General features: G+C 36.5%; 1 protein-coding gene and 1 long non-coding RNA gene across 2 annotated transcripts in view; one reads left to right on the forward strand and one right to left on the reverse strand.

The window, feature by feature from the left end:
- Positions 1-23,138, forward strand: part of CCDC73 (coiled-coil domain containing 73) — a 170,649-nt gene that overhangs the window by 70,722 nt on the left and 76,789 nt on the right. The window contains exons 4-6 of the mRNA XM_037999541.2: positions 4,683-4,754; positions 7,372-7,407; positions 8,366-8,440. Of these exons, the coding sequence (XP_037855469.2) occupies positions 4,683-4,754; positions 7,372-7,407; positions 8,366-8,440 (183 nt within the window). The remainder of the gene's footprint in view (positions 1-4,682; positions 4,755-7,371; positions 7,408-8,365; positions 8,441-23,138) is intronic.
- Positions 1-23,138, reverse strand: part of LOC103238074 (uncharacterized) — a 35,927-nt gene that overhangs the window by 1,757 nt on the left and 11,032 nt on the right. The window contains exon 2 of the long non-coding RNA XR_499069.3: positions 5,283-5,336. This is a non-coding gene — a long non-coding RNA (uncharacterized lncRNA). The remainder of the gene's footprint in view (positions 1-5,282; positions 5,337-23,138) is intronic.

Genomic DNA, 23,138 nt, shown 5'->3' on the forward strand with positions numbered 1-23,138 from the left:
TAACAAGTTTATATGGTAAAAACCAGTGAATGTAGGGGAGTATGGACTTCATGATGTTATGAGTTAGAGGTAACCTTCTTGGTCATGGAAGTTTAAGAGTGTCAGATACAGTGTGCCATTAGTCCTCTCTACTTTTCTTCAAGTTTGAGGATGAGGGGGGCGATGAATTTCTAAGTAAATGACAAGGTTTTGCAAAGTTCTCTAATTACAGTTCCAGTAAAATGAGTAACCCAGTCCCTGGAGATCCTCAGGTTGTAAACACAAAATCAAGTAATTTTTTTTTCTACTCACAGAATTGTAGCTCTCTGGCAAGAAGTTTTAGTTCATCCTGAGAAGATGGAAGCAATGATGAACATATTCAGAACGTGTTCTAGGGGTTAATTTTAGGAAATCCATTTGGAAGTGTTTATAGGGACTCTAAGGCTTGGATTTACAAGGATAACAGTTTTACCAGGACAGTGCTAATGACAGCTGTACACCAGAGACATCCTCAGCAATTTTAGTAAAATTTCACCACCAATGGGAATTGAGTATAATGTTCAGTTTGTCCTTGCTCTGATGGGTAATTTCCTATAAAATTTTTACAAAGTTCCATTGAGGTCCTCTGGTGCCACCAAGTGTCTGTCCTGAAAGTGTCCTGAAAGATATTTTCTTTTTGTAATTTATTATCACGTTTTTTTCTTCAGACTCTGGAGCCAGTTGTAGGCATTCCAAAAATAACCTTTTAAAACGTCTTCAAAGATTTGACTTTTTGGATATCATGGGGGCCAGGACTGTATGTCATAAGATTAGCTAGGATATTTCCTCTGGCCTTAATGTTATCCCTTTTAGTGTGACTTTATGATAACCATCCCCTAAAGAAGCATTAGAAAACTTAAAATGGTTGACTACTTGAAATTGGGATTCCTACTGAGATCAGAAACCCTAATTATTTGTACAGTATTCCAAAATCATGGACTACACCAAAGGCATAGCTGCTATTAATGTTAACTCTCTAATGTCTTGACAATTGGCAAGCTTTGATGTGTAGAATAAGTTTTGTCATCTGGGCTGGTTTAACCTTGGTAAGGAGTCACGATTTAGGGGTCACTTGACACTGTTGCAGTATATCCTGCCTGATATTTTTTCCGTTTTACTTTCAAAAAATGACCTATCAACAAACAAGATTACATGTAAATTTAATCTGGGGGAGTTTCTAATAAATCTGTCTGAAGCACAGTTATTGTTCAGACAGAGACTAACTCATTATAGATTTCCCTTTCTTTGGGTACTGGAAAAACAGTACCAGGCTTTTTGTTAAACTTGTCTATGAGTAACATTTATTAGAAATAGAGATCAAAGAGATATACTTTATATAGGAAGTTATTGATTATCAAAATATTTCTTGAAAGAAAGTTTGGTGGGTGTTCTGTTCAATCCCCATCTCTCTTACTGCATTAGTATATTTTTTTCATTAAGATATAAAAGCATTTTAACCTTCTTCTATTCAAGCATTTACATATGCTATATAAAAAATGAACAGTATATATATACATATTTATAATGAATAGCACATAAAAAGTAAATTATTATATACATATATGTAAGCTTAGGTAAGATTATATGACAGACTTATTGGCAATTTTAGGGGGCAATTGTCAAACGGTATTATTGCATAGTTTGTGCAATTAAAAATTAAAGAGAAGTAAGCAATTAGTTTTTCTTTTTCAGTTTTCATGCCTCTTTATTTTTTATTTAGATCTTTATTTTAATTGAAAAATAAATATTGTATATATTTATGGGCTACAATGTGATGTTTTGATATACCTGTGTATGTATACATTTTTGTGGAATAGTTATATCAAACTAATTAATGTATCCATCACCTCAATACTTATTTTTTTGTTGTGAGAATATTTAAAATCTACTTTTACCAATTTTGAAATATACATATTTATTAATTATGTTTACTACATGCTGTGCAGTAGATCGCAAACTTATTCTTCCCATCTAACTGGAACTTTGTACCCCTTGATCAACATCTCCCTTCCCTCCACCCCAGACCTCTACCTCCCCAGCTTCTTGTAACCACTATTCTACTCTCAACTTGTATAAGTTTGACTTTTTTAGTTTCCATATATAAGTGAGATCATGTGTTGTCTTCCTGTTAGTAGACTTTCAGATATTACAGCACTGGATGGAGATGTGTAGGGGAGAAAGTAATAAAAGTTCATGGGGGGTGAACCTGCTTGCTGAGAAATATGTTTTTAGTAAATAACAAGGATTGCATAGCATGAGGTATCATGAAGTCTAAATAAATCCTTAAACCACATTAGTAGAAGCCTCTACTAGTTTGACAGCTGCTAATACTGCCCTTGATAAGGAGTTAGCTTTTGCCATTAGGTCTAAGGGAAGACTGTAATAAGCAATTAGACCCTGATGACTCCCATGGTGTTCTGTTAGAGCATTAAGGGCTTGTCTATACTGCTGAGGTACAAATAGGTAGGAAGCTTTATGACAGCTGGAAGACCCAGAAAGGGGTGCTGTTAAGGTTTTTGTTTTTGTTTTTTTTCAATAGGTTTTTAGGGAGCAGGGAGTGTTTAGTTACATGAATAAGTTATTTAGTGGTCATTTCTGAGATTTTGGTGCACCCATCACCCGAACAGTATATGCTGTACCCAATGTGTATTCTTTTATCCCTCACCCCTCTCCCACCCTTTCCCCTGATTCTGCAAAGTCTAGTGTATTTTTCTTAGGCCTTTCTGTCCTCATAGCTTAGCTCCCTCTTTTAAGTGAGAACATACAACATTTGGTTTTCCATTCCTGAGTTACTTCACTTAGAACAGAGTCTCCAATTTCATCCAGGTTGCTGTGAATGCCATTATTGCGTTCCTTTGTATGGCTGCGTAGTATTCTGTGGTGTGTATATACCATATTTTCTTTATCCACTTGTTGATTGATGGGCATTTGGACTGGTTCCATATTTTTGCAATTGCAAATTGTGCAGCTATAAACCTGGATGTATAAGTATCCTTTTTGTATAATGACTTCTTTTCCTCCAGGTCGATACCTAGTAGTGGGATTGCTGGATCAAATGGTAGATCTACTTTTAGTTCTTTAAGCAATCTTTAAACACTGTTTTCCATAGTGGTTGTACAAGTTTACATTCCTACAAGCAGTATAAAAGTGTTCCCGTTTCACCACCTCCACACCAACATCTATTATTTTTTAATTTTTTGATTATGGCCATTCTTGCAGGAGTAAGGTGGTATCACATGATGGTTTTGATTTGCATTTCCCTGATCATTAGTGATGTTGTGCATTTTTCCATATGCTTGTTGACCATTTGCATATCTTTTTTTTTTTTAAGACTCTGGATATTGTCCTTTGTCAGATGTACAGATTGTGAAGATTTTCTCCCACTCTGTGGGTTGTCTGTTAACTCTGCTGATTATTTCTTTTGCTATGCAGAATCTTTTTAGTTTAATTAAGTCCCATCTATTTATCTTTGTTTTTGTTGCATTTGCTTTGGGTTCTTCACCTCACCTATTCCCAGCCCCAAATGACTTCGCAGAGCCGTAGCCCTGGCTGCACCTCCTTTGCTGCAGCTGGCATCCTCACAACAGTGGCTCCAGATGGGCCACTACTGTCATCAATAAGAGGTCAAAAGATAAACTTTTTAAATTGCTAACTCAATGTATTATTTAGAAATCTGGAGCAAACAGCAGAAAAATTTGAAAGTGGTTGCCACTTTTAGACCTAATTTTTAAATGATGAGAATTATTAACTTTGATAAAAATAGAAGAACATTAAAGTAATCTAGAATAGAAAGAACAGAACATGCAACTTCCACCAAAAAGGTGGGAGAAGGAGAAAAAGAGAAATGGAATCATATATAGATTTTTTTTCGGAAATTCTCTGTGGTAGTTTTGGTTTGTAAAAAAACTATTCCAATGAACTTAAAGGTGTATATGTTGCCAGGTAAGCATTTCTGCTTAGATCATAAAACTGGTTTTTGTTGTTATTGTTGTTGTTTTTGAAACTCTAAGACAATAGTCTGCTTGTATACTAGGACTGTTAATTTGTTAATTTTAATTACTTTTAGTTGAAAGATATTTTTCTTAGAGAATGCTTTGGAGCAAATAACATCCAAAGTTTAAAAATTTTAGAAGCAATGTGGTTTTTTTTTCCATGAAAAAAGCAACATAAAGCAAAATGCTTATGTGATGATTCTATGACAATTAAAAAATTATAAAATTGGGCCAGGTACAGTGGCTCATGCCTGTAATCCCAGCATCTTGGAAGGCCGAAGTGGGTGGATCACTTGAGTCGAGGAGTTTGAGACTAGCCTGTGCAACATGGCAAAACCCTGTCTCTACAAAAAATACAAAAATTAGCCGGGCATGGTGGCAGACATCTGTAATACCAGCTACTAGAGAGGCTGAGGCAGGAGAATCACCTGAGCCCGGGAAGGTCAAGGCTGCAGTGAGCTGTGATTGTGCCACTGCATTCCAGCTTAGGCAACAGAGTGAGACCCTCTCTCAAAAAATAATCATAAAATTGGTTTAAAGTGGAATTCCAGGAGCACAAAATAATATATGTAAAAGGTATGATTAACTTTAAATTGTGAACCCAGTTAAGATTTAAAGCTGAAAGAGAGTTGCTAGAATGTATATTTTAACTTGTCATAATTTTTAAAACAGGAAACTCTTCAGAATCAAAAGGACACATTGGCAGAGCAACACAAAGAAGCAATGGCAGTTTTTAAAAAGCAGGTAATTTCGTAAGGATAGACAAATACTACCATTTTAAATATTACATTTCCTCCCCCTCCCATGAATATTATGGCAAGCTGTTCTCCATACTCACCAAAGACAAAAAGGAGAACAAGGTATTATGGGAAGTAGGAAATGAATAAAATAATTTTTAATCACAACTGACAATAAAATGTAAAGTAGTAGAATGAGTTTGTTAAGGAGGGAAATTGGGAAAACTATTTTCTTGGAGATGGAGATATATTTTCATCTGTCCTAAATAATTTAGGTGAGTGGGATGTGTGTGTTGTTCTTTCCCCTTTCCTCTTTCTTTTAGTAGAACTTCCTAGGCTCTTGCCTCTTCCATAGTACCCCTTTACCAAAGTAGAGTTATAACATTATGATCAAAATCTGAGATGCAAGTAGGGAGATGTCAAGGATTAGAAGAGATGATTATTATGCACTGTAGCCTCCATAAATATCAATCATCAGTAACTAATAGTAGTACGAAAATGAGAAAAAAATCAAGACATAAATCGCTGTACATACCTTCAGCTAATTTGAATTCTGTAGCTCTTCTTGACTAAAATTTCTCTTCAGTTCCTAGTAAGAAAATATTGTAATAGTTTAAGAAAATGTGCTCATGTAAAATATCCTCTGAAAGTTTCCTTATCTCTATCTCACATCATTATTTTTTCTTCATTTTTCCTTTTCTTTATTTATCTTCATCTTTATAATTCAAGTGTGTGTAGATGTATGAATTTTTTTTAAGCAAATGACTTTCTTCCTTTAATCTGAGATAGGCCTAACCAAGGTTATGGGAGTTTTAATTGAAGGTTAGGGAAGCAAAAGCCCAAAGTGTAGCACAGTATTCTCTAGGAAAGAGCAAGTCCACATCTCTGCTGTCACAAAGGACTTTGGGCAAGATAAGGATACTCAGATATCTGAAGGGTAGAGGAGAAAGTGCTCTTGGGTTCTTTGTTTTTTAATTTGTGTGTGTGTTTAAAGAAAGGGATCTTGAATGTGAAGAGTGTGAAAAAGGAAATAAGAGGCCAGGCGCTGTGGCTCTTGTCTGTAATCCCAGCACCTTGGGAGGCCAAGGCGGGCAGATCACAAGGTCAAGAGTTCCAGACCAGCCTGGCCAATATAGTGAAACTCTGTCTCTACTAAAAACACAAAAATTAGCCAGGCATGGTGGCCGGAGCCTGTAATCCCAGCTACTTGGGAGGCTGAGGCAGGAGAATTACATGAACCGAGGAGGCGGAGGTTGCAATGAGCTGAGATCACACCATTTGCAGTACAGCCTGGGCGACAGAGCAAGACTCTGTCTCTAAATAAATAAATAAATAAATAAATATTTTTGCTGGGCACGGTGGCTCACGCCTGTAATCCCAGCGCTTTGGGAGGCCGAGGCCGGCGGATCACAAGGTCAGGAAGTCGAGACCATCCTGGCTAACACGGTGAAACCCCATCTCTACTGAAAATACAAAAGAAAAAATTAGCCAGGCGTGGTGGTGGGCCCCTGTAGTCCCAGCTACTCGGGTGTCTGAGTCAAGAGAATGGTGTGAACCCAGGAGGCGGAACTTGCAGTAAGCCGAGATCGCCCCGCTGCACTCCAGCCTGGGCGACAGAGCGAGACTCCATCTCACAAAAAAAAAGAAAAAAGAAAAAGGAAATAGGGAATTTCCAAAGAAAAATTTCATTTCTTGAAAATTTTGCCTAATACTCTTGTGTTGCTTAGAATATTTCATAATTTTCCTTTGGTGTGTGTACTTTAGTTTTTCTGTTCTAAAATGTCATTATTTTTATTTATTTATTTAGAGACAGTCTCGTCCTGTAGCCCAGGCTGGAGTGCAGTAGCGTGATCTCAGCTCACTGCAATCTCCACCTCCAGGACTCAAACGATCCTCCCACCTCCCAAGTAGCTGGGACATTTTTGTCAAGGAAGTCTCACTATACTGCCTGGGCTGGTCTCAAAACTCTTGGGCTCAAGCAATTCCCTTGCCTCAGCTTCCCAAAGTATTGGGATTACAGGCATGAACTACCATGCCTGGCCTTTAAAATGTTATTATTTTTTTAAACAGATCATAATTTGTTAGGCTGCACAAATTTTTGAACATAAATACTGTCAATGATAATACAAATGATACTGATGTACAAAATTGTACCTTTGGAAAATGATAAAAGCTGTGATTTAGGAGTGGATGGCAAAATATTCAGACATTTAAGAAAAACTTCTGGAGGAAAAAACAAAACTTTCAAGGATAATTGGTGTCTCTGATCAGTGTGATTAAATTGCTAATTTTGAACTGGGTGTAGTGGTGTGTGCCTCTAGTCTCAGCTACTTGGGAAGCTGAGGTGGGAGATCCCTTGAGCCCTGGAGTTGGAGTACAGCCTGGGCAACATAGCAAGACCTCATCTCAAATAAATAAATACAAAGTTCATTTACTTTACTGACTGGCTTTTTTTCTCATTTTATATCATTATTATTTATTTTCCGAATCTGAAAATAACGTTCACATTATTTCCATTTCAAACAATATAGATATATGAAGTGTTTCTTTAGTCTCAGTGACCAGTGTAGATCACTGTTAACAGTTTATCTCCCTTTATTTTAATTTTTAAAATTGTTTATCAGTTGCAAATGAAGATGTATGCCCTGGAAGAAGAAAAGGTATTTATAATTTTAAAAAAATTTTTCTATCTATTAAAAGGTATTTATTTTTACAAAATAATTTAAAACATAGCTAAATGCCTTTTATTGTTTACCATAACAGAAAAGAGCATTAGTAACAAACTAATGGAGGTGGTTAACTGCTTAAAATCTTATAAAGGACTGAAGATATAATCATGTTACTTCACTTCCGTCATTTTACAGTTCAGAATACAGAGGCCTAACAAGACTAAATGACTTGCCAAAGGTCTCACTTTGAAGTGGCAAAATTGAGACTAGAACCCAGACCTCTTCAGGTCCCAAATTAATGTTCTTACCATTCTACTGCAGTGTTTCTATTAACCATGGTATGTTTTTAGTGCTTTTTCACTGGAATTACTGTCTTTAAAAAATATGGAAATGACTTGCAACTGGGTGCAGACCAACTGGCAAAGGGGATAAAGCTCCAACAAACCTAGAAATTTATCTGACACTAAATATTTTCTCTAGCTATTTAATAGTTAATACATGTTTTTATTATCTCAATGAACATGCCGTTAGTAATAATCACTTATAATTTATTTTTAGCCAAAGATCTTCTGTAAAAAATTCTCTCATGTTTTTATATTCATTAGACAAATACATCTGTATCTTATTAATTAGAATGTATTTATTCTAGTTGTATGAATTAAGTAATTATAAAGTGTCTGTAAGTTCTCGGGTAGGATGCTCTACTGATAAAATGATTTGTCATTATAATAAGATATTCTATTTCATGACCATTGTAACCATATAAAGGCCTTATTGTAATTTTATATTTTGAAATCATTAGAAGTGTAATTTGTTGCACAGATAGAAGGTTAAAGCCTGTGAAATATTTGGTTTAAAATAGAGATTTTCGTTCTTGAGCTCTTATATTTTACGCTTTTGTATTATCATTTACATTGAAAAGTACTGAAATACAGTTTTTTACTTAAAGGGAAAATATCAGCTTGCTACAGAAATAAAGGAAAAAGAAATAGAAGGATTGAAGGAAACATTAAAAGCACTACAGGTAAAAATAAGTATGTACTGTTTAAAAAGTAGTTTGGTATTTTAGCATTGTATCAGTAAAATGCCTTTAGATGTGTAAGCTACAAAGAAAAGCTGAGAGAAATTTATATTTAATATATTACATAATTTAATACTTTTTCCTGAGAGTCTTGTTTTAAAATTAGGAGTTTTGCTTTACTATATTTTACTTTAGAAAGAAATATTAAAATAATTTTTAGTATATCTTATTAATATAGTTAAGTAGATGCATTTTTAACATTTTATACATAAGGAAAATGAGTAAGGCATATATATTGTAACTGACTTACCCATGGTCCTTAAAAATTAAAATAGATAGAATTTTTACTATGTGCTAAGTACTGTGCTTATTTTCTACAAATACAAAAACTAAGAAAACATTACTTTTGTCCTTAAGTTTTTCATAGTCTCTTAGAGAATACAGAAGTATTTAACTAACGATGATTCATTCAATATGTATTGAGGATCTACTATGTGCAAACACTTTTCTCAGCATTGAGGATACAGCAATGATAAACAAGACAAAATCTCTGCCCTTGTGAAGCTTAGCCTAATGGGGAAGACATAAAGTAAAATGAAGTAATTAGTGGAATAATGATTGTTGGGAAGACGATATTCATGCAATTTCAAACAGATAACATTAATTACAAAGAGCAAAATGTATTTTTACATTAGAAAGATCCTGAAGGTCACCACTTTAATCAAGTGATCGAGTCTAGCAATGTTAATAATGATACAGCTTTTCCATGGATCTACTGTTATTATGCAATAAGGAGGATCGAACTTCACCTATGTAATTTTCTTGCCCAAAATATTATTTGAAATCTAATTATGATGAAACAATTAGACACAATCACAATGTGTGGCACATTCTATAAGACATCTAGGCTGGACTAAAAAAACTTCATTGTTAAACAAGGAAACAATAGACACTGGGGCCTACTTGAGCATGGAGGATGGGAGGAAGGTGAGGATCAAAAAAGGACCTATTGGGTTCTGTGCTTATTCCCTGGGTGGTAAAATCATCTGTACAACCAACCCCCATGACATGCAATTTACCTATATAACAGACCTGCATATGTACCCTTGAACCTAAAAGTTCAAACCAAACCAAAACAAAAAAAACTTCAGTGTCATGAAAAAAGAAAGGGGAGCTACTTTTGATTAAAATAATAGAGGCCAAGGCAGCAGATCACTTGAAGTCAGGAGCTGGAAACCAGCCTGGCCAACATGGTGAAACCCTGTCTCTACCAAAAATACAAAAATTAGCCAGGCATGGTGGCGGGTGCCTGTAGTGCCAACTGCTCAGGAGGCTGAGGCAGGAGAATCGCTTGAATCTGGGAGGCAGAGGTTGCAGTGAGCGGAGATCTCATCACTACACTCCAGCCTGGGTGACAGAGCGACACTCCATCTCAAAAAAAAGAATATGTAATATGTGAACTTTCACTGGATCCTGGATCAAGAATAAAACCAGCCATAAAAAATTGGAGAGGACAATTGGGATATTTGAATATGACCATATATTAGATTATATTATTGAATTATTTTCCTAGGTATAATAATATAATATAGTAATGTCCTAGGTATAATATTATCCTAGGCATAATATTATGGTTATATAAAAGAAAGTTTTTATTCTTAGAAAATGTATGATGAAGTATTTAGGGTGAAATCACCTATTAGCTGCAACTTACTTTCAGATAGTTCAGAAAAAAACGAAAAGTATGTGTATATATAAACACAAAGAAAAGTATGGAAAAATGTTAATATACATCCTAGGCTGGGTGTGGTGGCTCATGCTTGTAATCCCAGCATTTTGGGAGGCTGAGAGTGGAGGACTGTGTAAGCCCATGAGTTCGAGACCAGCCTGGGTAACATAGGGAGATCCTGTCTCTATAAAAAATTGAAAAAATATTAGCTGGGTGTGGTAGTGAGCACCTGTAGTCTTAGCTACTCCAGAGGCTGAGGTGGAAGAATTGCTTGAGCCCACAAGGTTGAGGCTGCTGTGAGCCATGATCAGGCCACTACACTCTGTTTCAAAAAAAAAAAAAAAAAAAAATCCTTGTGTTTTTTATCAACAAAAAAGTAGTGATCAGAAACTCTAGGGAAAACATAACTATATGAGAAAGATATAAAGCAAGTTAAAATTTGGGATGGTTCTGAGCAGTTGATGGAATGTAAGAAGAGAAGAGGCCCGGCGTGGTGGCTCATGCCTGTAATCCCAGCATTTTGGGCAGACGAATTGCTTGAGCCCAGGAATTCAAGACCAGCCTGGGCAACATGGTGAAACCGCATCTGTACAAAAAAAATATATACACAAAAATTAGCCAGATATGGTGGTGTGTGGCTGTAGCTCCAGCTACATAGGAGGCTGAGGTAGGAGAATCGCTTGAACCCAGAAGGTTGAGGCTGCATTGAGCTGTGATTGCGCCATTGCACTCCAGCCTGGGTGACAGAGTAAGACCCTGTCTCCAAAAAAAAAAAAAAAAAAAGATATTTAGGTCTTGAACGCAGTAAAAAAGAGAAGATACTTAGGTCCCAATCATAGTAAAATAGTTCTTCAAGTAGCACACTAGAACTATATAGAAGGAAATATATTAGTACCCCCTGTTAGACTCATGCATTAAACACTACCTATAATGATTGTAATAAACACTGTTGTAATAATGTATTACACTGTAATAATGTAAACACTATCCATTCACGCTCCCAGAAGAGGCATGAATAAAGAGAAGATAGGTAGATGTCGTAAAACCCAGATTGGGAGTAATGGGATAGATGATCTTTAAGATATTCAGCTCCAAAGCTCTATTTTATTATTTTACTTCGTTAAATTTAAACTTACTTAATTTTATGTATTATATTAATTCCTCTTATAGAACTGAAGGGATATTTAATATATAACATGTTATTTCTGGTTTTGAAGCCTAATTTTATTAGGCCATACCTAATCACATGGACAAAAGGAAATTAGATTTCTGGAGCTTTGAGTTTATACATTTATGCATGAGAAATTCTTAGATATTTGGGTAATTTTATAGTCTGGAGAACGATAGAAGGAAATGTAATAAAATAGCAAAGCTCTCAAGTTGGGAAGGTAAAAAATACATCCTTCTCAACAAATGGTACAGGAACAGCTGGACATCCATAGGAAAAAAATGAATCTAGACACAGATTTACACAAAATTTAATTCAAAATGGAACACAGACCAAAATGTAAAACACAAATCTAAAAAACTCCTAGAAGATAACATAGGGGAAAATCTAGATGACCGTGGGTTTGCTGATGACTTTTTTGATACAACACCACAAGCATGATTTCTGAAAGAATTGATAAGCTGGACTTCATTAAAATTAAAAACTTTACCTACTCTGGCTTGTCAAGAGAATGAAAAGACAAGTCACAGAGTAGGAAAAAAAACATTTGCAAAAGACACCTCTGACAAAGTACAGCTATCCAAAATAACAAAGACCTCTTAAAACTGAACAATAAGAAAACAATCTGATTTTAAAATGGGCCAAAGATCTTAACAGACACCTCACCAAAGAAGATATACATACAGATGGCATATAAGTTTATGAAAAGATGTACCACATCATATGTCATCAAATTAAAATACAAATTAAAACAACAAAGATACACTACTCACCAACTATATGACATTCTGGAAAAGGAAAAATGATGGAGGCGGTAAAAAAAAGTGGTTGTGGCCAGGCGCAGTGGCTCACACCTGTAATCCCAGCACTTTGAGAGGCCGAGGCAGACAGATCACCTGAGGTCAGAAGTTTGAGACCAGCCTGGCCAACATGGTGAAAACCCGTCTGTACTGAAAATACAAAAATTTGGTGGGATGTGGTGGTGGGCATCTGTAGTCCCAACTACTTGGGAGGCAGAGGCAGGAGAATCGCTTGAAGCTGGGAGGTGGAGGTTACAGTGAGCCAAGATCGCACCATTGCACTCCAGCCTGGGGGACAAGAGCGAGACTCCATCTTGAAAGAAAAAAAAAAAAAAAAAGCGGTTTCCAGGGGTTGAAGGAGGGAGAGATAAAAAGGCAGAGTACAGAAGATTTTTACGGCAATAAAAATACTCTGTATGATACTGTAATGGAGGACACATGTCATATAGTTGTCCAAACTCATAGTATGTACAATACCAAGAATGAATTCTAATGTCAGCTGTGAACTTTGGATAATAATGATGTCAGTGTAGGTTCATTAATTGTAAGAAACGTACCTGTATTAGTCCATCCTCACATTGCTATAACGAGCTACCTGAGACTGGGTAATTTATGAACAAAAGAGGTTTAATTGACTTACAGTTCTGCAGGCTGTATAGGAAGCATGGCTGGGAGGCCTCAGGAAACTTAAAATCATGGTGGGAGGGGAAGTAAGCATGTCTTACCTTGGCAGAGCAGGAGAGAGGGACAGCTAAGGGGGAAAGTACTACACACTTTTAAACAACCAGATCTCATGAGAATTCCGTCATGAGATAACACTAGAGGGATGGTGCTAACCATTAGAAACTGCCCTCATTAGGCTTCAGTCCATCAAATTTCTCAGAGCTAAAGGAGGAATTACGTACCCAGCGCAAAGAAACTAAAAATCTTGAAAAAAAAGTGGAAGAATTGATGGCTAGAGTAATTAATGCAGAGAAGCTCACAAACGAAATGAAAGAGACAAAAACCATGGCACGAGAAATACGTGACAAATGCACAAGCTTCAGTAACCGTCTCGATCAACTGGAAGAAAGAATGTCAGCGATGGAGGATCAAATGAATGAAATGAAGCGAGAAGAGAAACCAAAAGAAAAAAGAAGAAAAAGAAATGAACAAAGCCTGCAAGAAGTATGGGATTATGTAAAAAGACCAAATCTACGTCTGATTGGGGTGCCTGAAAGTGAGGGGGAAAATGGAACCAAGTTGGAAAACACTCTTCAGGATATCATCCAGGAGAACTTCCCCAACCTAGTAGGGCAGGCCAACATTCAAATCCAGGAAATACAGAGAACGCCACAAAGATACTCCTCGAGAAGAGCAACTCCAAGACACATAATTGCCAGATTCACCAAAGTTGAAATGAAGGAAAAAATCTTAAGGGCAGCCAGAGAGAAAGGTCGGGTTACCCACAAAGGGAAGCCCATCAGACTAACAGCAGATCTCTCGGCAGAAACTCTTCAAGCCAGAAGAGAGTGGGGGCCAATATTCAACATTCTTAAAGAAAAGAATTTTAAACCCAGAATTTTATATACAGCCAAACTAAGTTTCATAAGTGAAGGAGAAATAAAATCCTTTACAGATAAGCAAATGCTTAGAGATTTTGTCACCAGTAGGCCTGCCTTACAAGAGACCCTGAAGGAAGCACTAAACATGGAAAGGAACAACCGGTACCAGCCATTGCAAAAACATGCCAAAATGTAAAGACCATCAAGGCTAGGAAGAAACTGCATCAACTAACGAGCAAAATAACCAGTTAATATCATAATGGCAGGATCAAGTTCACACATAACAATCTTAACCTTAAATGTAAATGGACTAAATGCTCCAATTAAAAGACACAGACTGGCAAACTGGATAAAGAGTCAAGACCCATCAGTCTGCTGTATTCAGGAGACCCATCTCACACGCAGAGACATACATAGGCTCAAAATAAAGGGATGGAGGAAGATTTACCAAGCAAATGGAGAACACAAAAAAGCGGGGGTTGCAATACTAGTCTCTGATAAAACAGACTTTAAACCATCAAAGATCAAAAGAGACAAAGAAGGCCATTACATAATGGTAAAGGGATCAATTCAACAGGAAGAGCTAACTATCCTAAATATATATGCACCCAATACAGGAGCACCCAGATTCATAAAGCAAGTCCTTAGAGACTTACAAAGAGACTTAGACTCCCATACAATAATAATGGGAGACTTTAACACTCCACTGTCAACATTAGACAGATCAACGAGACAGAAAGTTAACAAGGATATCCAGGAATTGAACTCATCTCTGCAGCAAGCAGACCTAATAGACATCTATAGAACTCTCCACCCCAAATCAACAGAATATACATTCTTCTCAGCACCACATCGTACTTACTCCAAAATTGACCACGTAATTGGAAGTAAAGCACTCCTCAGCAAATGTACAAGAACAGAAATTATAACAAACTGTCTCTCAGACCACAGTGCAATCAAATTAGAACTCAGGACTAAGAAACTCAATCAAAACCGCTCAACTACATGGAAACTGAACAACCTGCTCCTGAATGACTACTGGGTACATAACGAAATGAAGGCAGAAATAAAGATGTTCTTTGAAACCAATGAGAACAAAGATACAACATACCAGAATCTCTGGGACACATTTAAAGCAGTGTGTAGAGGGAAATTTATAGCACTAAATGCCCACAAGAGAAAGCAGGAAAGATCTAAAATTGACACTCTAACATCGCAATTAAAAGAACTAGAGAAGCAAGAGCAAACACATTCGAAAGCTAGCAGAAGGCAAGAAATAACTAAGATCAGAGCAGAACTGAAGGAGATAGAGACACAAAAAACCCTCCAAAAAATCAATGAATCCAGGAGTTGGTTTTTTGAAAAGATCAACAAAATTGACAGACCACTAGCAAGACTAATAAAGAAGAAAAGAGAGAAGAATCAAATCGACGCAATTAAAAATGATAAAGGGGATATCACCACCGACCCCACAGAAATACAAACTACCATCAGAGAATACTATAAACACCTCTACGCAAATAAACTGGAAAATCTAGAAGAAATGGATAATTTCCTGGACACTTACACTCTTCCAAGACTAAACCAGGAAGAAGTTGAATCCCTGAATAGACCAATAGTAGGCTCTGAAATTGAGGCAATAATTAATAGCCTACCAACCAAAAAAAGTCCAGGACCAGATGGATTCACAGCTGAATTCTACCAGAGGTACAAGGAGGAGCTGGTACCATTCCTTCTGAAACTATTCCAATCAATAGAAAAAGAGGGAATCCTCCCTAACTCATTTTATGAGGCCAACATCATCCTGATACCAAAGCCTGGCAGAGACACAACAAAAAAAGAGAATTTTAGACCAATATCCCTGATGAACATCGATGCAAAAATCCTCAATAAAATACTGGCAAACCGGATTCAGCAGCACATCAAAAAGCTTATCCACCATGATCAAGTGGGCTTCATCCCTGGGATGCAAGGCTGGTTCAACATTCACAAATCAATAAACATAATCCAGCATATAAACAGAACCAAAGACAAGAACCACATCATTATCTCAATAGATGCAGAAAAGGCTTTTGACAAAATTCAATAGCCCTTCATGCTAAAAACGCTCAATAAATTCGGTATTGATGGAACGTACCTCAAAATCATAAGAGCTATTTATGACAAACCCACAGCCAATATCATACTGAATGGGCAAAAACTGGAAAAATTCCCTTTGAAAACTGGCACAAGACAGGGATGCCCTCTCTCACCACTCCTATTCAACATAGTGTTGGAAGTTCTGGCTAGGGCAATCAGGCAAGAGAAAGAAATCAAGGGGATTCAGTTAGGAAAAGAAGAAGTCAAATTGTCCCTGTTTGCAGACGACATGATTGTATATTTAGAAAACCCCATTGTCTCAGCCCAAAATCTCCTTAAGCTGATCAGCAACTTCAGCAAAGTCTCAGGATACAAAATTAATGTGCAAAAATCACAAGCATTCTTATACACCAGTGACAGTCAAACAGAGAGCCAAATCAGGAATGAACTTCCATTCACAATTGCTTCAAAGAGAATAAAATACCTAGGAATCCAACTTACAAGGGATGTAAAGGACCTCTTCAAGGAGAACTACAAACCACTGCTCAGTGAAATCAAAGAGGACACAAACAAATGGAAGAACATACCATGCTCATGGATAGGAAGAATCAATATCGTGAAAATGGCCATACTGCCCAAGGTAATTTATAGATTCAATGCCATCCCCATCAAGCTACCAATGAGCTTCTTCACAGAATTGGAAAAAACTGCTTTAAAGTTCATATGGAACCAAAAAAGAGCCTGCATCTCCAAGACAATCCTAAGTCAAAAGAACAAAGCTGGAGGCATCACGCTACCTGACTTCAAACTATACTACAAGGCTACAGTAACCAAAACAGCATGGTACTGGTACCAAAACAGAGATATAGACCAATGGAACAGAACAGAGTCCTCAGAAATAATACCACACATCTACAGCCATCTGATCTTTGACAAACCTGAGAGAAACAAGAAATGGGGAAAGGATTCCCTATTTAATAAATGGTGCTGGGAAAACTGGCTAGCCATAAGTAGAAAGCTGAAACTGGATCCTTTCCTTACTCCTTATACGAAAATTAATTCAAGATGGATTAGAGACTTAAATGTTAGACCTAATACCATAAAAATCCTAGAGGAAAACCTAGGTAGTACCATTCAGGACATAGGCATGGGCAAAGACTTCATGTCTAAAACACCAAAAGCAACGGCAACAAAAGCCAAAATTGACAAATGGGATCTCATCAAACTAAAGAGCTTCTGCACAGCAAAAGAAACTACCATCAGAGTGAGCAGGCAACCTACAGAATGGGAGAAAATTTTTGCAATCTACTCATCTGACAAAGGGCTAATATCCAGAACCTACAAAGAACTCAAACAAATTTACAAGAAAAAAACAAACAACCCCATCCAAAAGTGGGCAAAGGATATGAACAGACATTTCTCAAAAGAAGACATTCATACAGCCAACAGACACATGAAAAAATGCTCATCATCACTGGCCATCAGAGAAATGCAAATCAAAACCACAATGAGATACCATCTCACACCAGTTAGAATGGCGATCATTCAAAAGTCAGGAAACAACAGGTGCTGGAGAGGATGTGGAGAAATAGGAACACTTTTACACTGTTGGTGGGAGTGTAAACTAGTTCAACCATTATGGAAAACAGTATGGCGATTCCTCAAGGATCTAGAACTAGATGTACCATATGACCCAGCCATCCCATTACTGGGTATATACCCAAAGGATTATAAATTATGCTGCTATAAGGACACATGCACACGTATGTTTATTGCAGCACTATTCACAATAGCAAAGACTTGGAATCAACCCAAATGTCCATCAGTGACAGATTGGATTAAGAAAATGTGGCACATATACACCATGGAATACTATGCAGCCATAAAAAAGGATGAGTTTGTGTCCTTTGTAGGGACATGGATGCAGCTGGAAACCATCATTCTTAGCAAACTATCACAAGAACAGAAAACCAAACACCGCATGTTCTCACTCGTAGGTGGGAACTGAACAATGAGATCACTTGGACTCGGGAAGGGGAACATCACACACCGGGGCCTATCATGGGGAGGGGGGAGGGGGGAGGGATTGCATTGGGAGTTATACCTGATGTAAATGACGAGTTGATGGGTGCAGCACACCAACATGGCACAAGTATACATATGTAGCAAACCTGCACGTTGTGCACATGTACCCTACAACTTGAAGTTTAATAATAATAAATAAATTAAAAAAAAAAAAAAAAAAAAAAAAAGAAACTGCCCTCATTATCCAGTCACCTCCCACCAGGCCCCTCCTCCAACAATGTGGGGATTACAATTTGACATAAGATTTGGGTGGGGACACAGAGCCAAACCGTATCTGTACCCCTCTGGTGGGGGATTTTAATAAAGGGGGGTTATGTATGTGTGGGGCAGGAAGTATATGGTATATCTCTTTACCTTCCTCTGGATTTTGCTGTGAACATCAATCTTCTCTAAAAAATTCTTTTAAAAATCACTCTAAGTCCTACAGCTTTCTAAGTTGAATTACAATAATTATTTTTATTACTAAAATATTTGTCTATTTTCTTTGTTTTACAATTTAAGAGTTCTTTTGTGACATGAAAATTAATATATTTATTTCTGAGAACAGTTTAAGTCTTTATCACTTCAAGTATTACCTTCCCCAATGAGTCTTTATATTTTCTCCTTTCAACCTCCTAAGAAGATATATTTTGAATCTTCTCATTCATCCTCCATGTCTCTATACCTTATACACTTTCTATTTCTTTATGCCTGTGAGCTTGCTGTATCTTATGTAATTTTTTTTCTTTCTTTTTTTGAAACGGAGTCTCACTGTGTTGTCCAGGCTGGAGTGCAGTGGCACGATCTCGGCTCACTGCAAGCTCCGCCTCCCAGGTTCACGCCATTCTCCAGCCTCAGCCTCCGAAGCAGCTGGGACCACAGGTGCCCGCCACCACGCCCAGCTAATTTTTTGTATTTTTAGTACAGACAGGGTTTCACCATGCTAGCCAGGATGGTCTCAATCTCCTGACCTCGTGATCCGCCCACCTGGGCCTCCCAAAGTGCTGGGATTACAGGCGTGAGTAATTTTCTGAGATATATCTTTTAGTTCACTAATTCTTCAACTATGTTTTATCTGCCATATAACTTATGTTTTAAGTTTTTTATTTTATAATGACCTTTTTCTTTTATAGATATTCTATTTGGTGCTTTTAAAAATCTGCCTTTTCCTAGTGTCTTATATTTTTTTCATATTTCTTATTTATCTTTTATGTCTCTAATCATTAAAAATACTTTTAATAATATCTTTGAGATTCTTCTGTTATTTTTAAATATTGGTGGGTACAAGTCTTCCTGTTTGCAGTGGCTGCCTGCTTAATGCTCCTTCATTGTAAATCTTCCTGTTTAATGTGGTTCATAAATTTTAAATTGTGAGCCCCTCTTTCATGGAGGTTGTATTTTTCTGATGAACTTGTGGAATTCTTCCTACAGAGCTCTTTTGAATTTGCTTCTGTTCTGAGCCTCAAGGGTTTCACAGAACAGTTTCTGGTTGTTACCTTAATTTATCATCTAGGATGTACATACCATGCAGGGAGCATCTATTATTAGGACTTTATACCCTTTTGTACTACAAGTTTAGGTTTTTCTATTTCACATGGAATAATTTTTGGTTTTGGACCAGTGATCTAGGCAAAGACATTTTTTTGTGCTGGTAGGCTGAGTTCTTCTAGTCTTCCTTTCTTGAAGTTAGCTGTTTTTCTAGAGTCCTTTCTCTATACCAGTGTTCTAGATCCCCTGGCTTTGTGCCCACATGGATATTAGAACCCTGACTTTGCCATGACAGCCTATATCTGTTTGTAGGGGTTTCTGGATTACTAGAGCATCACCTTGCATACTTATAACTCTGACTATGGGTTTCCTGTCTTATTTTTGATGTCTGACAATTTCCTTATCTTTCTTTTGAACTTCAGCTGTATGTTAACTTTTTTTTAATTGATGCTATATATTTTTCAAACATTTCACATTAGTTCATTCCACAATGTTTTTAAGAATCACTTAAGTTTTTTTCTTTCGAAAGTATCATCAACTTTTAGAGACATCGGAAGTACAATAGAAAGAACTTATTTTCCTGAATGATTTTAGAATAATTTGCCAAACTGATGCTCTATCATCTCATTACTATAGTATATCCTTCTTACAATCAGGGACATTCTCCTGTAAAACCATAACACAGCAATCAAAATCAGGAAGTTAACACTGGTATATAACTGTAATGTTCAGGACTCATTCAGTTTCACCAATTGTCGCATTAAAGTATTTTCATAACAAAAGGGTCTAGTTTAGAAACCTGTGTTTGTATTTAGTTGTCATAACTCTTTAATCTCTTTCAGTCTGGAAGACTTTCCTAGTCTTTGGTTGATTTTTGTAACTTTGACAGTCTTGAAGATTACAGACCATTATTTTGTAGAATGTTCCTTAGTTTCTGTTTGTACAATGTTTCCTCATGGTTAGATTCAGTTTATTTATCTCTGGAAGGAATATCACAGAAGTAATGCCATATTCTTCTTATTGAATCCTATCAGATAGCTAATGGTTTCAATTTGTTTTATTATTGGTGATGTTCACTCTGATAATTTGACTAAGGAAGTATCTGACAAATTTCTCCACTGTAAGGTTACTCTTTTCTCCTTTGTAATCAGCGTATTTTGTGGAGAGGCACTTTGAAACTATGTAAATATGTCATTTCTCACCAAACTTTTAATAGATTTATTTATATCAATATAGGCTCATAGTTTCTTGTTTTGTACAATGGATTAAAATATTTGACTATCATTTATTTTAATCAAATTATTCTTGGTTTGGCCAGTGGGAGTCCATTCAAGCTGGCTACTGGGTATTTTTGACATGTCTTCATCATTCGTTTAGGATTTTTCTGCTTTCAATAAAAATAAAATGTACCAGGATCACCTCATACTTTACCTGATCTTGCCCTGTAATAAACCGTTTCTCCATGTTGCCCTGATTCCTTTTAGTAGAAAAAAAGGTATATAGAAACTAAGGTCTGAGTGCTATTACAATTATTACTGTTGGAGTGTCATTGTTCTCAGACCCCCTCAGTGGACGGAGCTAGGAAATATATGTATATATTTACATACATACACACATACACACATATACTTACAGTTACATATATTTTTATATCAATCTATGTATGTATATTGAAAACCATTAATTTGCACTACTGCAAATTACAATCCCAAACTACAAGGATTATTTTAGTTTATTTATTCTCTTTAGTACTTCTCTTTCAATGAGAAATCTGACTTTCATGATCACTAAGACGTTGACTTATTTCATAAAACACCCTGTTACGTAACCAGTCCACCGTTCTGCTGCCCCCTCTTTCCTTATGTGGATGTCCTCCTTTTCCTGCTTGGATTCTGACACTTTCAGCGGGGTTGCCCTTTTGCAGGGTCACCCTCCTCACCTTACTTAGTTTCTGACTCCCCACAGTAGACTGCCCTCCCTTATATGGGGAAATCCTCTTTTCTCCATTCAGGCTTGTTATTCTGTTCTGGAATGCTCTAGACACAACCCCCTCACCACTTCCTCACATATCCCTACCTTATACTACCTAACCTAATGAACTTCAGGGCTGAACTGTTTAAGAAGAGGAAGGGGTTAAATGGAAAATTAATAGGAAAATAAGATTTTTATCTAAAGCAGTGTGCTTTTCAGTCAGCTTTTCTTATAATTTTCCATAAAGTAAAGGATAACTATAATAGGAAAACATTTGTATTTTATTCTTGAAGTTGCCTTCTATAGTTAATGCATTAGCATTAGTATAGTTTTGTTCTGATATTAGAGGTATGCCTATATGTGATATTAACCAATTTTTAAATAATTAAAAATATTAAATATAGCATCTATAAAAATACTGCATGTCAATCCAATTATATTATTTTCAGATTCATCTATGTGTCAGAAATGCAGCTATGTGGGAGTTTATTAGTTGGGCAGTGCTCTAGAGCTATTGATAAAATATAGCTGTGGACTATAATTGAGAAAGAATAAATGCAGAGGTGTGTGTGAATAACGGTGGCCTGAAATTATTTGGTAAATTTGCTCTAGATATAGTTTTATCTTTGGCTAATGGTAGCAGATAATAAATTCAGGATCAGAGTAATATATTGTCTTCTGAAATTTGTCTTTTCATTTTTTCCTCTTATTTTTCTAGATGACCTCAAAACATTTTCCTTTGTTTTTGTGCTGAATGCCTTAAAAAGTACTCTGATCTCATCCAGGCTCGTGTCTTTAAAATGGGATCTACATGTAGAAGACTTCTAAATGTTTATCTCCTAACCCCTAATCCATCCTACATTAACTATTTGCTATCTCTGCTTGGATATCTAAAAGACACCTCAAACTTGACATGGTTAAAACTAAGTTTCTAAAGTCCTGCCTCCTGAAAACTGGCTTATTTAATCTTTTCCATCCTTATTAATGACAACTCTCTTTTTCCAGTTACTTTTTTTTTTGGCTCTCCCTCAGAGTGTATCTATTTTCCAACCACTTCTTATTTCATCCACTACTAACATCCTAGTTGCAGTGAACTGAGATCATGCCACTGCACTCCAGCCTGGCGACAGAGCAAGACTCCGTCTCCAAAAAAAAAAAAAAAAAAAAAAAAAGGCTAAGTCAGGCTTTGTCACATTTGTCCTTAGAACTCTGTAGTGGCTTTCCATCTCATTAGTTATAAAAACCAAATCTGTATCACACATAAGGAGGCCCACAATGATTTGGGTCCCCTTGCCTTCCCTGGCCCCTCTCTGAATTCTGCTGTTCTTCATCTTGCTTACTCTCTTCCAGCCACATGGACTTCCTTGCTATTCTTTGAACACACTAGACCTTATTCCACGTTAGAGAACCTGCTGAAATATTCTTCCTTACTTCCATCCAGGTCTTTGCTCAGAATTTGCTATCTCAGAAAGGAGTTTCCTGACCATCCTGTGTAATCGTCTTCCCTGATTTATTGTTTTTCTTTAACATCTATCAATATCTAATATACCATATGTTTTAGCTTATATTGTTTTTTTTCTTGCCCAGAATTTAAGCTGGGCAGGATTTTTTCTTTTGGTCCAGTGTTGTACCCCCAGTGTCTATATCAATGCTTTACTTACAATAAGCATTCAACATTTATGGAAGAAATGAATCATATACAACCCATCCATTAATATAAAATAAAATAAAATATAATAAAAATCAGATCATTCATGGCAGTAGGCTAAAAAATTTATTTCATAGGAAATGTGTAGTAATTGTACTTTTGCTTAAAGTTTAAAAAATATAAGTAGGATTTAAGAAGATGAGCACTCAT

This window comes from Chlorocebus sabaeus, chromosome 1 (assembly GCF_047675955.1).
Source record: "Chlorocebus sabaeus isolate Y175 chromosome 1, mChlSab1.0.hap1, whole genome shotgun sequence".
Classification (NCBI taxonomy): domain Eukaryota; kingdom Metazoa; phylum Chordata; class Mammalia; order Primates; family Cercopithecidae; genus Chlorocebus; species Chlorocebus sabaeus.